A 17,366-nucleotide genomic window follows, 5' to 3' on the forward strand; every position below is an offset into this window, starting at 1 on the left:
CAGAGAGATTTAGGAAACAGGAAATTAGGATTTCAACTGTTTGCAATCTTCCAACGTAGTAAATGAACAACAAAATTCGTACTGTCTGCTGTTTTTATTTACTTGTTACAGTGTTTTTCTTTACAGTAATCTTTACTTTACAAACAAACGCGTTAACAAAGCTCTCCGTGACAATAAAAAACAATAATTGCTAACTACATGTACATATTTATGTAAGTCAGTCTTGTGATATGCGCGAGATCCTTAAGCGACAAAATGGTTTCTATCGAAAAATAGCATCGTTTTACAATATTATCTATAACAATAATTATCTATAAAAATTTTACTATCTAATTTCAATATTATCTATAACAATTTTTACTTTATTTATAAATACAATTTTTTAATTTCAATTCGTTAAAAAAATCAGTATCACAATACAATACCAATTACACAAAAGTACAATTTGAAATGAACGATTTAACTTACAGAAATTATGTAACAATGCGCGAATGGCTTCGCTTTTTGTTTTAAAAAAAAAGGAAGAACTAACTAAATAACTTAAAACACTATCAAGTGTTACGTGGAACAGTAAAGTCTTATAAAACAATGTTTGATCGTCGAACAACTTGCGCATAATTCAGCGTACAGAGATTAGAAGATCCGTGTTCGATATTGTGTCTAATTACATACTGCGCGACTTCCCGTGCAATTATCTATTCTGGAAGTGATATCGAAATAAAAACTTACAGAATAAAGAGAATTTACAGATTCGAACATTTCTACGTCACGTTGCTGATGCTTCTTGATCGAGTGAACGCTTTTCGGATCCAAGTCGGAGATTCTGACGCTGCACACAAAGGAAAGTTGCTCCGAGAGTGTCAGCGTGTTTTTCGCGGGCGCTCTCGATGAGCTTTCTCTGAAAGAAGAAGACGAAAAAACTCACGTAAACAACGGAAACAAACATCAGTGATTCGCGTGACATTGTGTTGAAACACATGTGAGAACTACACAGTAGTTCCTTGCTAACGTGCCGAATTTTTTCCTCGGTATCAGCGCCGGAAGTCATTCCCACCAATTCCTAGAAGTGCTTCGCCGAGACTTCGTGCATTGGTGGAGATGAGTCTGCGGCGGTCGAACCAATCAGAGATAACAGCCGGCAGTTCTTGGAACATGTACCTTCCTCGACATCTTTCCGCTCGCGCAACCGAAGCGGAAAGTTAGCGAGGCACTACTGTATTAGGAAAATACTCACGGGTGCAATTCACGGAAGGTCATTAATATCGAGCAGTCCCTGGCCATGGCGAATAACAGATAACTTTGTAGCGCCGACAGCTGCTGATCGCTGATCCGTACATTTGTCTCTCGCTCGTCGTCGCAAGCTCTCGCGTTGTGACTCTCGTTGAATGAATGTTGGTTGAGACTAGTTTCTGCGTGCGATACGAAATCACTGTTCATTTTGTCAGAAGACAACACGCCGTTGGAGTCAGAGTTGGGATTCCCATTGAGGTCGTCGCTGTAGTGTTTGGCGGCTCCAAGAGGAGTCTGGAGACGGGCGTTTTCAATCTTCTGAGGAATCTAAAACAGAGAAAAGCGAGCGTTTGTTTTCTGATAACAGTTATCGCGCGAAAATCGATTAAAGAACAACGTGTGCGTACCGTAGCAAAGCAAGTCTCGTCTACTTTCGTCAAGTCGGAATATATCAAATCGTCGTTCAACAACAACGCGAATTTGGAATAGAGGTCGTAAATGTAACCGACACTGACGTACGACAACCGCTGCATGTTCCAAATCCGTTCCAGCACCGAATCTTTCGGTAACTTCTCGCCATCGAAGTTACATTTCTGCAAAATAAAAGAGACTGAAGTTACTTTTAACTCCGAGACAATAATATCGAATATTGTTTTCTGATGAACTTGACATCAACGGAGATTTTTTACCTTTCCCTTGAGACGAAGATACCACTTGGCTCTCGTGACCGCGCTTGACTCGGCGCAGCGTCGAAACGTCGGACTCGCAGATGAGGGAAGATTGCGAGAACAAAATTCAGGAAACGCTTTGAGCCGCTCCCGAGCAAACGGTCGCGTAAGCGCAGCGTACACCAAATCGCAGAACTCTTCAACGCGCGTTCGCCCTGTGCTCGTCGTTATCGCATTTCGAAACCAATCGTCCAGCACGACCTCGAGATCGCCTGGCGACGAGTTCTGATCGTAGACGACGAGGCCGTCTTTGAAGATCTTCAAGTTGTTCTGCGGCGACTTGAGAAGCTCCCTCACGGCGTTTTTCATGCGCTCCTTCGTCCCGGAAAACAAATCGAACGGACAGTAATTGCTAAGATCAGCGATGTTCTTCTTCAACAACTGAAAAGAAATTACATTTTTAATGTTTTATCTTATTTTTCGTAATATATATATTTGCTTAAATTTAACGGAAGCCCTAATGTTGTCTAGTACCTTGGTAAACTGATTCAGACAATACGGACACGTGGGGATTTTCTCCCACTCCGTTCTCTGCAAAAATCCCTGCTTCGGCTTTATTTCGACGCAGAACGTCGAACGGCTTCGGAAAACGCTTTCGTGGAGCTTCAATTCCGGATCTAAAAGTGTGTAATCCGCAAACTTCAGGGCGTATGTGTTTGCGATATCCTTGTGTCGGCGTGTCTCTGCAACATCAAAAAAAAAAAAAAAAAAAAAAAAAAAAAAAAAAAAAAAAAAAAAAAAAAAAGATAAAACGATAACGTACCATTTTACGTATGTATATTGCGCGAAAAAAAGTTTGCAATAATAATAATAATAATATTGCGGAGAGAACCGACAAAGAGAAAACCGCTTTTCTCAATACCGAGTGTCTCGATAAAATTTCTATCCGACGCGATAACCGTCTAAAACAGCAACGCTCGATCTCTCTCTCTTTCTGGAAACGACAGCTCATCTGAGCGTTTCTCGGAGTAGTTTCTCGTTGGTAGGCAGACAAATTAACGAGTGCGTTAACGCGCTGAACTTTCCCTTCGCGCTACGCGCGCGCGGTTGTAAGATATCGCCACAATTAAACGTGTCAAACAGAAGTTGCCTCTCGTTATCTCGCTTACATTCCCCCCGTCGCGTCGGGTGCGCTCAAATATTCGAGCGCACCAAATTGGATGTGCTCCATTAGTCACACTCGTGTGTTTCCCAGAAATGTTAACGATCATCATCGTAAACCACGCGGTTATATCATGAGTTTCGAAAGCTTCGTATCGTCGCGTCGTGCTCGCGAGATATTAGCAATTTAGACCATCTTTAATCCAAATGAAACTTCAAATGTCACGTTTTATTGCCGAAGTGGCAATTTTCATCGATTATCGATTATAAAACAAATAAACGAGAAAAAGTCAGTCCTTGTAACTTTCTGAAATCAGTCATTGTTTATTTCGCAGACAACCTTTTCCCGAAATTGTCTTTGCTTCATAGCGCGCTCGTTGATTCGGTTTTCTTTGGTATCCTTGGTTATAAATATGCTGTATGTTTTCCATCTGAGAATCCAAGGATGCCGAAGTGTTGTGCGTTATTTTTAGCGCAATTTGCACCGTCGGAAATTGAATGAAACGATCTCGACCTCCGTTCAGTCTCTCCCAGTGCCGTTAATGTTGGGGAAAAAAGCGGATTTTGAGAGATTATGTACCGAGCGCGCATTATAAGCGTTCGATACGCAAACGTAGTGTAAAGATATTCTCACGTCGCGCGATATCGTTGTTTATTTCCGTCACGTGTCTTCTTTTTTTTTTTTTTTTTTTTTTATGAAATACCGGTAGTCGAAGGCTAGCGAGTAGCGCGTATCTCGATACGTATATTACTCGGTTACGTAATTTGATATTGAAAAATCTTGCGTATACGTTTAAAAAGTTTTATTTAATATTATCTTGGTATTTTCTCTCTCTCTCTCTCTCTCTCTCTCTCTTTCTCTCTTCGAATTCAAGCAAGACGTAAATAAAGACGGAAATTAAACTCTCTGCGTGTCTCTGGTCTGAAGTTACTTGGGACAATGCGAATGCACAAAAAGAAGATTCGCGTCGTGACGAAGTCTCGCGAGTCTCTACACAATCTCTGTGTATGTTTACACATTCCTCCCTTCAGTCTTGAAAATAAACGTGCGTGGCCGTTGCAAAAATATCGCCGTGACGTAGGTCGGTTCCCGAAAATAGACGATATCGAGGACCGTCCTCGTGGACGAGAGACGAACGACTGTGCGAAAGAAAAACAAAACCGAGGAAGAATACCTCCTTCACGAGAATGATTCTTTGCCGCAAGTGCAAAACGCAGCTCCCGCGATGACTGTAATAAAGGCGCGGCGCGCGACATTGCGCGCTGAAAGAAGTCGCGAGTTGTAAGAAGATTACTATTTCAAGTTTTTCGCAACGCGCGCGCGATACGCGCGTTTCGAAAGAACATTGTTTCGACATATTTTATCTGCAACTCACTGTGTAGAAGATGCATAGCGAGAGACAAGGAGTAAAATGGTATCTTTTATTTCTTTTTTTTTTTTTTTTTTTAAACATATACAAGTTTTTTCAAATGTCACAAAATGCGTCCGTCGTTTTCTTATTTGTCGTCTTTGTAAGGGCGCAAGGAGAACGGACTGTCTTAGATCGAGCATCGCGTTAATCAAATATTTAACGAAAACGGGGAAACATCAGGATGATGATGCGCGGCGTAATTCGATTTTGGACGACGAGACCGGATTATTAGAGAAACAACGTGCGGACGACTCGGAGAGCCAATCAAATTGACGGCGAAATTGCTGTTATCGGTTCAGCCGGCCGATTTTTGCCGCTTCCACCGCGTTCGGTAATAACACACGCGGGAGCGCAACGCGCGAGAGACGCGCGACAGGAAATCGATACCGCCATATCGCGCAAGTGCGCAATATCGCTGGAGATAACGCACGTTCCGCGAGACTCTCTCTCTCTGTGTGTGTGTGTGTATGTATGTATGTGCGTGCGTGCGTGACGCGGCTTTTAAATAAAATATTCCGAGGTAACCGAGCAAAATTTCACAACGTGCACACGAAAAAACAAAATCTACGCGGGAATAACCCGCGCGAATAACAAGTTAAAAAGATCTCACGTCGCGGCGGCAACAACTCTTTAATCTGCACTCGTCAAATTTTCTTGCGCTCGTTAAAACAAACAAAAAGTCGCGATTAATTTTTCGTCGCGCACGCATAAAAAAATACAAAAAAAAAAAAATACTAAATTCACTTCTATGTTATTCAGATCGCAACGCGTAAATAATTCAAACTGAAAACTACAAAGAGCATATACACAAGAGGAAAAAATTATTAATTACAGATATAAGATTAAAAAAAAACCTATTATTCGAGTTAGACTTTTCGAGAGAGACCTTTCCCCGAATAGAAATTATGCGCCAGTCTCAACGGTAATTATCCGTTTTCTTAACGGTGCGCACCTCTCGAAATAGTCAGACGTCACCCTCCGACCGAGGAATTCCTTTGCGCGGCAGCTACTCCTCGCGACGTATATTTTCTGGCTCCTCTCTCGCACACACGGCGCTCTGCGTCATTTACCTCTTCGCGCTTTTTTCCTTTTTGTAGTAGTCGACCCCGACGTGACGAGTGTGTGTGTGAGAGAGAGAGAGAGAGAGGCACAGAAGGGCTCGCAGAAAGCCGGCTTCTATTTTTCCAATCGTCGTCGGCGGAGAAAGCGTCAACGCGCGTCGGAATATCGACGACGAGCGCGGAAAGAAAAGCGGAAGAGCACAAGCCCGACCACTTGTTGCGTTGCCGCGAGAGGTACTTTTTCGCCGGCGCAAACAGATAAATACAAATTTATTCGATATAAAAATAAACAAACGAAACAGCGGGGAGAAGTAAAGAAATTTCACGCGCTACAAAGGTTTCTATACATTTTCGCGCGAAATTTCTCTCTCAGCATTAGGATCCGATAGCCGGCGTGTTTAGATAAGACGGGAGACGCTTTCTCGCTCGCCGCAAGGTACACCTTCTCCTCCTCCCTCCCTCACTGCAGCGAACGGAACAAATTACGAGGTTCGCCGATTAGCATCTTCCCGGTTGCAAACCCCTGGAAGCAGCAGCGCGTACATCCTGCCGGTCCGCATTATCCGAGACCTCGCACACATTTCTTCCAAGACCCCGTTTCACAAAGACCTCGTGTCAAAGAAGTGGAAAACATCCGGAGCACCGGTCGATGCTAACGCGCGTTTATACGTACGCGTAAACAACGCGTCGGTTCTCCACCACGCCCACACGTGCGCAAACGTGTGCGGACGTGAGTGCAAACGAGTGCATCGCGCCGATTCATTGGGTGTGTTTAGCCGAAGTTAGCGCTACGTAGCGCTACGTAGCGGCTTCATGTAGCAGTTGCAACTGCTGCGTTACTTCTGCTGGACAGTATTGCTACGCGCAGCGCTTTTTGTAAGCGCAAATATGTTTTTATACAAATCGCCGTTGTATTCTTCGGTTGCTAAACTGTGTTTTTTACTTATTTATAAAAATGGCAAAAAAGTGTCAAAGTATTATAATTGGGACGGTATTATTGTAAATGGCGGCCACTACTTAGAACATGCTGCGCGTAGCAATACTGTCCAGCAGAAGTAACGCAGCAGTTGCAACTGCTACATGAAGCCGCTACGTAGCGCTAACTTCGGCTAAACACACCCATTTATGCGAGTTTGTCCGTTGTTGAACAAACGCGAATAACACAAACCGCAAACAAAATAGAGCGCGATTCTACAATTAATTTTTTTATATTCCGCTGTGTGTGTGTGTGTGTGTGTGTTGTGTCGCGTTAAAATTTCTATCGAATTCAATTTGTCGAAAAACACACGCAATTAAAATAAAATCCTAAGCGAGAGATTGCGCGGAGCGCTCGTTTTCTCTCGCTCGTTCTCGATGCTCGTTCGGATAAGGCGCCAGCGACGACGATCGCCCGGGGCAATCGCACCAAAAAGAAAAAAGGAAAGCGATCCCGCGAAATTACCGCGTGTTGCATACAATGGGGCGGATCTCTTGCCGATAGGCGGATGATAAACGTCGCTGCATTATTCAAAAATAATATCCCCGCTCGCGATAATAGCGTGACAGCCCCCCCCCTCCCCCCCGAGATCTCGCACCTTTGCGTTCGCGTAATAATAAATTCCCGAGAGGGAGAAAGAGAGAGAAAGAGCAAAAGACGCATCCCCTTTCTAGGAGGGACTAGACATCGCCGCGAGATTTTCCTTCTCGCCAAGGGATAGAGAGAAAACATGTGGGCGTTTCTCTTCTAGTACACACGCTTTAAATTAATTGAAGATCAAGGCGCGTGTGTTTATTTCTCGATACCGGTTTATAATCTTTTTTGCAATCGATAACACACACATAGCTGAACGAACGCTACGTGTATCGCACGCATCTCGTCGACGATCTGATCTCAATAATCAAAAATCCGTCTTGTTCGAAAATACAAGACTGCGGTACGTGCGAAAATATGGCCTCTCGTTGCGCGGCAAATAGAAAATAAATTTATCTCGTTTTATCTAGGCGCGAGACCTCGGAGATGGGCTGAATATCGGCGGAGAATCAAGCGCGATGCTTTATCGTCGTCTAAAAATATCAAACGATCGTTTGCGAACAGCAAACGTCTACCATAGCGAGGCAACTGTGTTTACGCCGCGTCTTGTTGAAGTTGCAAGTCGGTGTCCACCTGTAACTTCCGGGAGCTATTTCCGTAAAAGCGTCAAACAAGCGAGAAAAATAGACGAGGAGGCGCACAATGGCGGAAAAATACGACTGGAATATCCATCGGCTCGCGTTTTCCCGATTTCTCTTTCTCTTAATTGCTACAGTCGCCGCGTCTCTCCGAAACATCGCATCTCAACGAGAGGCGTCGTTCGTTATTTTTATATCGCGACTTTTGACATCGCCGTCTTTTTATCGGACTCGATGTTCGAAGAGCATATTGAAAGCGATTCTTTGTCGAAACTATTTGACTCGTTGACGCGTTTCGTTTCTCGATTTCTTCTAAGATACCGATTTTGTATATCGCGAATAAAAGCAATCTTTGTCTTCTATCGACAGATATTTTTTTATCGGATTTTTGTTACGGTATAAAGTAAAAAAACACCTACGAAAATACAATTGCGCTATATTTAACGAGATGTTTTATTCACCGCGCGCCCGCTCGCGCGATCAATATTCGTCCTTCGTCGAAATCGGCGGCTGAAAGCGATATTTATTAAACGACCTCACACCAACGACTCTTCCAATGACGCGCGCGTTTGACACACTCGTGGCCTTTTCGTAACACAAAGCGATTTGATCGCACATCTACAAATGCTCTCTCTCTCTCTCTCTCTCTTTCTCTTGGATTTGAGAACAAGACGCGTCGTGTATTTCATGTAAACTGAGAGAGTCGGACTCGGTTGTGTGTGAGTTAGGAACGTGAAATTCCACGTTGAATTAAGAGACGCGGCTCAAATAGAAGTAGACACGCATGTGGGCTGCGTAAATCTCGGAGAGAGAGAGAGAGAGGGAGGGAGGGAGAGAGAGAGAGAGAGAGAGAAAGACTCGAAAAAAAAGAAAAGAAAGAGATAACAGCGCTAGAGAGCCAACGACGTGGCTTTCACGGCGATGCCGGTTTTAACATCTTCTCGAGGACGCTCCTCGTCTGGCGACGTCATCCTTTCGAGAGTGCACAGCTGCAGGCGGAGAGTGTGGGTCGCGCAACCTGCGGGAGCTGCGCGTCGTAAATTTAGTCCAAGAGAGAGAGAGAAAGAGAGAGAGAGAAAGAGAGAGATAGATAGATAGATAGATAGACGCGGTGCACTTTATTCCCGTTTCAACGAAAAATAAGCGCCCGTCGCGACATTCAACTGGAAAACCGTAAGTTGTTCCTGCTTTTAAACCGTAAAAATCGATCGCGTTGCGCCAGGGTGCGATCGCGTCGGCGAAAAAGTCCGGGGATTATTCGTTCGAGACAAGCGCGCATTTTCTCGTAATTAGGGTCGCAACCATCGCGACTTCGGAAACAAAACGCAATTTTTCGTTTTGAATTCGCGAACGACGACACACAAACATTGTTGCCCCATTCGGGGTCGAGAGCGCGCGAGGGAACCGAGCGGGGCGGATTTTAATCTCCCGGCCGAGCCAGACGAGCTTTCGAATAGGGAGGAGCCGATTTCCATGTCTCGAAACGTTTTATTTGCCGCCCACACCCGCGCGAGAAATCGTTTCGCGATTTTGACGAGAGTGCGCGCGCTCCGCCGAGTGGAAAGTTGTTATTTGCCATTCGGATAAAATGTCAATACAATTATCGCCGCAGCCACCGCCGCCGCCGCCACCGCGTTGTGTGTGTGATTATTAACGGCAGCGGCGAGTGACGGCTGCTGATTCTATTCGCGAGAATTCAAAGTAATTGGAATATATTGCGATGTACTTTTACCTCCCGTGAGCGCGATTAAAGCGAGAGATCTCTCGAACGCAATGGAATGATGACGGACGCGCCGTCAATCGCAGATATCGCGCGTTTTTTCGTCTGTCGATATAAAAAAAACTAATACAAAAAAAAAAAAGATTTCCCGCAGATGAAACGGCACTGTGTAATTTCTGTTCGGAGTTTAATGCCGCTCGAATCGCAGTTAATTTTCGCGGATTTAAATGTTAATTCGATTGGTCGACAGTTTGGCTGGAGTTACAGAATATTTAAAAAATATTGGAATATCGCAAATCGATCCGGAACGGTCTAAGCAAATCGGTCGGTTTTCCTTCGAACGAATAACCCCCTTTCCCCTATACATCTGCGAGATTGTAATCCGATACTATCGATCGGTGGCGCGAGAAAGAAAACGTCGCGCAGCGAACAACAACGTAGTAGTGCAACCGGATCGCCTGTTGTTTGCCTGCAACATATTGCAACGAAATCGATGAAATTTCAGCTTCCTCGGCTTGCCCCGCGCGTGCACGAGAAACTCCCGCGAGGCTTCACAACATCGAGGCAACAAAGATCGTTAGTCGTCCCGCAAACGTCGAAAAATAACAGGACGGGGCAGGTGCACCTCCGTCCGCCTCGATGGTAAAAACCAGAAGACGGCGCGATCGAAACTAGTCACGATCGGTGCCCAGCACCTGCTCGTGCGATCATCTCTCACGAACGAATTGCGTGTGTATAAATATGGAAAACTTATCTCTCTCTTTCTCTCTTTATCGGAATAAATATTGTATGTAGAGAATATGTATACGTATAATTGGATAAAAAATGTATAAAAGTACGCAACATGTAGCGTAACATGGGAAGAATTGTTTGATGGGTTTGAAAAAAGTTGTAAAACACAAAACCGTGGCTCTTAACGAGATCCTATTCGATCCTGTGAGAGAGCACACGATCCCGTGAGAGAGTAACGGGAGGAAAATCTATTGTTTAAAAAGACGCGGCGCCGGTCTAAGAAAGAAAAGCGTCGTTTTTCGTATCTCTTATCTTATTATATCTCAAAACAAAAAAAAAACGGTAATATCCATTTTACGTTATTTTTGTAACGTTTTGAATAGAAACTTTTTAATGTGATATTATGAAAAATGTGTATTAAATTTCACAGAAACGCATTTAAAACTACAAGAAAAGTAGCCGAACGAATTGAAAGTCGCAGTTTTCTCGTCTCGCGTTCTCTCCAAATGCGATACCTTCACATAACTTATGGGACTTTGGGAATTTACCTGGTCTAAGATGGCGAATGGCGTCCGACAGTTTGGCCACGTCGGTGCTGTCGTAGCGTACAATTTCGGGGATCTGCATGTAAGAGCCCAAAAAGGCGGAAACCACGTTCCTGGCGTAGCCCAACTCCCGCAGCACGCGCGTTTCGCCGGCGTCCGGCGAAACCTCGTCCGGCAACGACTTCCGGAATCGTATTACCCCCTGTCGCTGAAAAGCAAAAAGCAAACTCTCTGAAGCGAGGTCGGAAACCGCGCGTATATCTCGCGGGATAAAATAATTCGAGCAGCAATGTTGATCATGTGAATTACATATCGACGTCGTCACATTCCGCGCGATCGGAACAAAAAGGATTCGAGGTGAGCGTTTTCGCGATAAATCAGTCTGCGTTTTCCATGCGGGTGCGCGTTATCAGGAACGAATCAATGTCGGCCGGGACGACTGGATATGTGGGTCGATTTGATGAAAAATTCTCGGGCCAAAGATAAACGGGGACGCTGTTTTCGGCTCGCCTCGTCTGTTGTTTCCAAGCGTATTCGCGGTCGCGTCGCGTCTCTATCGCGAGTTTCCATTAATCACTACGCACTTAGAGATGAAGGTCAGATTCTCTGGACTGAGAGAATTCTAGACACACGCATCCTCGATCCGTCATCTCTTTAATTGCTATTCGATGATAAATATTGACGTGTACCCATTGACACCCGTCGAGTGATCGTTTTTCTTCTCTCGGCTTGTCTTCAAGTACATCCAGTCTCGCAATTCCCGCTCGAACGAACGAGATGTCAAGGATATCTCCTCTATCTCGAACCTCAGACAACCCGAAGTGTCTTGGATAGAACTAACGTTAATTATCGCGAGTGGCAGGGAACGCGAACTAACGATCGAATCGCGCAAGGTCCTCTTCGATTTCGCCAGAACCCCGAGTCTTAATGATATTCTGAATTTTGAAAGCCGACTTGGTGCGCGCGACTCGCTTCGTAAAAAAATCGTGAAGGAAGAAAAAAATACTGCAATTTTTAAACGTATTTCGCAAAGTCGCGATTGCTCTTCTTCTTGACTGGGAAACTATAATGTAATTTCCGAATAGCGTTTTATTTCTGTTTCCAGGCTAGTATCGATCTCGAGCGAAAAGCCGATTGAATCGCTTTTCTTAGACGAAGCGCCCTAATAAGATGTAGCACAAATGATCGGTAAGCAAGGGCGAAAACCGGGACGACACTTCGATTAGCGGCTCAAGGCGCGATTCCCAAGGCGTGATTTAATCACCATCGGACGCGGAATCAGTATAAATGATCAGCGCTCGGCGCGTGTTAATTACCAAGATGCGCTTGTCGGTCTTCTATGCGGGGAAAACCGGCCGTGCTACTAACCGGCCGATGGTTTTGCTATGTAAAACAAAAAAAACAACAAAATGGAGATGAACGCCCCGATCAGCGGCCCAATAACGCTGAACGCTCTCAACTCAGGTTGTTGCTACGCGTTCCACTTTGCCGGAACGCGATACGCGCGCGAATTATTGACGATTCGATAATAGCCGCAAATCGCGCAGAGTGGCATCAATATATGCAACAGTTGTTGGAAAAAATAAAACGCCAACTCGGACGCGTGGAAAAATAGATAATTTTCTTTCTCAGAGAGAAACTTTCTCTTCTGCAAGTCCACACACCAAATATTTATAATTAAAAATTACAAGATTGAGAGACAGAGAATTGAAGAATTCAAAAATAAAACAAATTTGAAAAATATTTGAAACAGTTTGTCGCAATTAATCGAATGACAAACGCGCGAGAGCGGGCGAATGCGTTGACGCTCGCACAGTGTTCGAATATCGCGCGAAAATAAAAATCTGGAACGTTTGATTTCTTTGAAACCGCGGCGGTAAATCTCTCAAGAGCGCGCGGTCCAACCTGAGAATCGCCAATCGATATATAGGCTAAAGCCGCGGCTGACGTGGCGGCAAGTTTTTCCTGCGTCACGTCTATTAATGTGTACCTGCCTGCCGCGTACACATATATATATATATATCTACCTACGTGTATCATTTTTTCGAGTTTGCCGAGTCTGCCAACCGACGACGTGTCTCCGCGTGTGGGAAAGCGCGCACGCGATCACAGCGCGGACGGAAATACGTTCGAGCGAACGATATTTCGAGACTCGGGCCGAGCAAACTTTTCAATCGTTCCGATAAAAGAAGAAAAAAACCGCGCACGATCTTAGATGTCGATCGCGTGTTCGAATAAGATACGAATGTGAAGCTGAATCGAGGGCGCGTCCACACCTACGACACGAGCCGACGATAACGACTTGCGATTTGAAACACTCGCCAATGATGACGAATATACGCGCGACGTACGCGCCGATACAGGGAGATTCAATAATACACGAGGCTAGTGTTGCAATCGCCGCGGAATAACATCTCGAGCGGGACGGATCGAAGCGTGGTAAAAAAAAAAAAAAAGAAAAAAATGATAATCACATCTATAGTTACGCAAGTATAAAATCAAACAGTGGATATCGCGCGCGTCAAGAGAGGCGTGTCATTTCAAATCTCCTTGAAGCGTACGTATCGCTTGTATTTTAAGCCGCTTGTTATTTGTTTTCGCGCGAATAAATTTCAACGGCCAATCGAAACGTGACCAACTCGACGATGACCCCGGGAAATACATCAGTTTTTTACGCAACGTGAAGGGACCAGAAGTCAAACAGCGATAAGGATAACGCGTCGATTCGCGGTTGAGCTTTTTGACTCGCTCGCACGGCGGTTTGACACAATGCGGGGCTTTCAGCGCCTACGAAGGATGTCCGATGACGCTAGTCGTGTGCGTACGCGTGTATATCTCCCGTTATACACGCGTATCGCAAGACAAACATCGCGAGAGTGCTGACGTGTCGCACAGAGTTGGAATCAGATTGGAGCTCGCGTCGTTGGAGACGGAAGTGCGTTCAAAACGCAGAAACATTCGGGAAATCGATGTTGACGCCGTTTCGTTTCGGTTCCGCCCGACGCGAGAGAGACAGACATACACAGAGAGAGAGAGAGAGAGAGAGAACCGGATGCCCGCTTGGACGAACCGTGTCCGGGGCGTATGATCTCGTTAAATTCAAACATGACCCGTCCGACAGATCGGATCGCGCGCCGAGACCTCAACAACGCTCGCGAACGTGCTGTTTCCTACTGAAAATGTCACGCAGCGACGCGTTACCGCGGCTTTTGCGGTGCGACGACGCGCCAGACCGCGCGCGTGCAATCTACATTATCCCACCGTATGTAAACATATCGAGATACCGTATTTGGATATTACTTTCGCAAAAACTGTTTCGCGTTCTCGATCGCGGAAACGCGTGTTGTTTTTTTCTTTCCTTCCTCGGAACGAAAAGTCCAACGGAATTTCAAATATCGTCGAGGAAGCGGGAAAAAGGCGGAAGAGGAGGTTCAAACCGCAACGGAAAAACCCGTTGAGAGAAGCGACCGATCTTCCCGGCGTTGTTTTATATCGCCCGGAGACGGGAGAGTGTCAACGACCTGCGGAAACTCTTGGAAGAAGCGCGGAAGCGTGTTAATTGCAAATCGCTCCGCGAGAAGCTCCTTCATCGATCGCGTCCGATCATTCGTCAGCTCTCTCGACGATCGCCAGCACAGTTATGAGGCTTTGCGGCGCTCGGAGGAGAGGATCGATCGGCCGCCCGATCCCCGGTCTCCCTCCTCTTCCCCACCTCGGTGGCCTCCTTTCCACTACCCTCGCGCCTCGCGTGTAATATCTCCCTGCCGCGTCAAGCGGGAGGTCAACGGCCAACGCGGTTAATAGTCCCCTCTTTCTCTCTCTTTAACCTTGCCTCGATAGATCTCTCCTTGTCTCTCCGCCCGTTTCTTTCGCTCGCTCTCGCGAGGAATCGCGCACTTCAATAGTTCGCTCGCGCTATCGCTAGTCCCGCGCGCGTTTGGTTCTTTCTCTCTTCCCTCGATACTCTCCGATCTCTCTCTCTCGCCTCTCTTCTTACGCTCACTCGCGCGAGAGTCTTCCTCTCTCTCTCTCTCTCTCTCTCACCGCTCAAGACGGGCAATCGCAGAGCGTCCAATGGCGTGACAATCGCCGACGCGGTCGCGCATCGGCCCGCGATCTATGACTGATTGGAGATAAGATACTGGAATTATATCCGCGCCGCGCGAAGAATCGAAGAAACGGGCGCGCGAGACGCGACGGACGGAGATTGGAATTGATTATCCGCTTATCGATCGGAATACAAAACTCCGCCTCCGTGTGCGCTCGCCATTCTCATTGTCACGAGTGGTTATTACGAGGAAAAAGATACGCGCGCGCGTAGTGTGTTTGCACATACGCGAATAGATTAGCTGTCATTTTCTTTCTTCTTCTCATAGCTGGTCTATTTCAGTCTGCGATGACGCTCGTTTAGCGCGCGTTGTGTGAATATTAAAATAATATCCCTTCGCATCTGTTTGCGATAATAATAACCGCCTGAAGAGACGAATAATTGCGTTACCGCCGCACGCAATCGTATCGCGCGCTACACAATTTGCAGACGATTTGAGACTGTAACGAAGGTTGCGACGATCGAGGCACGCCGGCGGAAAATAGCGTTTCTGCGAAACAAATAGCGATTGTGGCTAAATTGTTGTCGAAGGTCCGTGTTGTACGTACAATGTATCATTGGCCGTTAACGTAACCGCCAATGAGTCGTCGCGCTATCGCGGCGCGTATGTACTTAGAAAATTGTGCAATCCCCTGTAATCGGAGAGAATCTTCTCCGAGAGAAGACGCGTTTAATTTAGACAACGGCATCGCGCGCGCAACAGGAAGATAACGTTTTATCCAACCTGCCTATCGCGCAGAATTCAGAATTGATGCAATGTCGATGGAGCTCTTTCGCGTTTTTTTACTATCAGAAAAAGCGTGTGTAAATAATCACAATCGATTCTCTCGATATTGATTGTTCCCGCTTTTATCTCGACGCTGATTGGACGTTTCTCGAATGTGTTTCTCGATTCGTGTCGTACAAATCGTGTTGTTTTTCCACTCTTCTTTTTTACTACTTTTTGAGTTTGATTTTCATGCGTTATTTCTGACATCTCTCTAATGTGTATTATACGGTTTGTAAGACGTACGTATACTATCTGTCATCGCGGTGACAGATTGTGTTCGCTGACACCACACGTTAAAATAAAAACAATAATAGCGTGCGCCTGTGTTGTGCTAGTTTTTTAAAAAAAGAATAAAAGTTATTCGATAATTATCTCCCTTTTTCGCTGCCGCAAATAAAACTTGTGCAAAAAATCAGATTGGATCTTCCGACAGAATATCGCGCTTCAAAACGTTTCCCTGTAGAAATTTAACTGCTTTTAAATTTTCTATAGAAATTTTGATATTTTATTTTATCCATAAAGAAAATTTTTTTTTTTTAACACATTTCTGACGTGTTCAGCGTTGCGTCAAAAACAGATTCTTCGTCGTTATTAATAGAACTGGTCGAACGCGCTTGCACCATACTTGGTATCGAGCACCGGAGACTCTATTGCCAGGAAACCGGGTTACCGCTACATTGTGCTAGGTTCGAGCAAAGAAAAACGAACGAGGAGCGGCGGGGACGATTGAAACGAGGGCTCGTCTCTCACGCGGCCAAAGCTCTCTCGTTAGAGAGCCGCCCTGAAACTCGGAACCGATAAACTTGTATGCGCAAGAAATAAGATAACGAAATGCGAAGAGGAGAGGAGTACGTCATCCGCCGCCGACGACGACGACGACGACGTTTTGCTGTCGCACGGCTCTCGTCGTAGTTAACGACTTAATTTACTCGCCGAGCTGGTTCGCGCGACCGGAGCGAAAGAAAAAGCGCTTTGACAGTTTTTTGTCTTTTCTCGTGGGAAAAATAACACGAAAGAGAACGACAAAGACTCGACGGATTTTTCCTTGATCGAGAAAACAACGTGTTCGAGGACTGTCGTGAAAAAAAAAAAAAACACTTCTGCTTGTAAAGTAGAATCGAGGTGCTAAAAAGTCACGGAGTCGAGCTCTCGGTTCGCCCAAGAGTTTCTCGATGTTGGTCCGTTCCCTTTCGCCGACCGATAGTCTCTTGCCGATATAGCCGAGTCACGTAATAAAATTATAAACTCACGGCGGGGATGACTCAACGTGGGTTAAGGTCGCTACGTGAAGAGGAAATACGTGACGACGAAGACAGAGAATTAAAAAGAAAAAGAAAAATTACAAGAGGTGCTGGTGTAGAGAGCGTGTACGTCCCCTATCGTTCAAGACGAGTCCGCGATTGAACGCTGCTTCGTATGTTATTCGATGAAAACAGTTATACCTCCATGTTTTTAACCGCTCGGTATCGATATTTCAGAAATAACGAAGGTCGATTATCAAAAGATTTACGTACGTAGAGGGGATGAGAGAAATAGCTTCGATACGTTCTCTGTGATTCGCATTCGCAACCACACGAGTTCGACAAACTCTCTTGGTCAGCTCGGCGAGAGGCCGGCGATGCGAAACGGAGGTCTTTGCCGCGGTGTGTGCGTACACGCACGCACGTTGCCGCGCGCGTGTGTGTTATCGACGTGCGCGACCGCATAACACGAGACAGAGCGTCGTTCGGTTGTCGCGGATTCGCGCAACAGAAGGAACTCGAGCGTTATCAACGCTCTCGTCGAGAATCTTCTTATTCAAAAGCCGTACCG

The 17,366-nt window shown here is 45.6% G+C and overlaps 1 protein-coding gene across 6 annotated transcripts in view; it reads right to left on the minus strand.

Annotated features, from left to right (window-relative positions):
- Positions 1 to 56: 56 nt before the first annotated feature.
- LOC109857105 (inositol-pentakisphosphate 2-kinase) overlaps positions 57 to 17,366 on the minus strand; it is a 73,546-nt gene continuing 56,236 nt past the window's right edge. For 2 of the 6 annotated variants that reach the window (XM_020433090.1, XM_020433092.1), the window contains exons 3-8: positions 10,681 to 10,885; positions 2,433 to 2,641; positions 1,920 to 2,339; positions 1,638 to 1,823; positions 1,235 to 1,557; positions 57 to 898 (exon numbers count right to left, since the gene is read on the minus strand). In XM_020433090.1, the coding sequence (XP_020288679.1) occupies positions 661 to 898; positions 1,235 to 1,557; positions 1,638 to 1,823; positions 1,920 to 2,339; positions 2,433 to 2,641; positions 10,681 to 10,885 (1,581 nt within the window). In that variant the 3' untranslated portion in view covers positions 57 to 660. Of the gene's footprint in view, positions 899 to 1,234; positions 1,558 to 1,637; positions 1,824 to 1,919; positions 2,340 to 2,432; positions 2,642 to 10,680; positions 10,886 to 11,366; positions 11,486 to 12,708; positions 12,834 to 17,366 lie in introns of those variants that run through there. The other 4 variants (XM_020433095.1, XM_020433094.1, XM_020433093.1 and 1 more) reach the window with 4 other exon arrangements.

This window comes from Pseudomyrmex gracilis, unplaced genomic scaffold (assembly GCF_002006095.1).
Source record: "Pseudomyrmex gracilis isolate BER0280 unplaced genomic scaffold, ASM200609v1 scaffold_143, whole genome shotgun sequence".
Lineage (NCBI taxonomy): Eukaryota > Metazoa > Arthropoda > Insecta > Hymenoptera > Formicidae > Pseudomyrmex > Pseudomyrmex gracilis.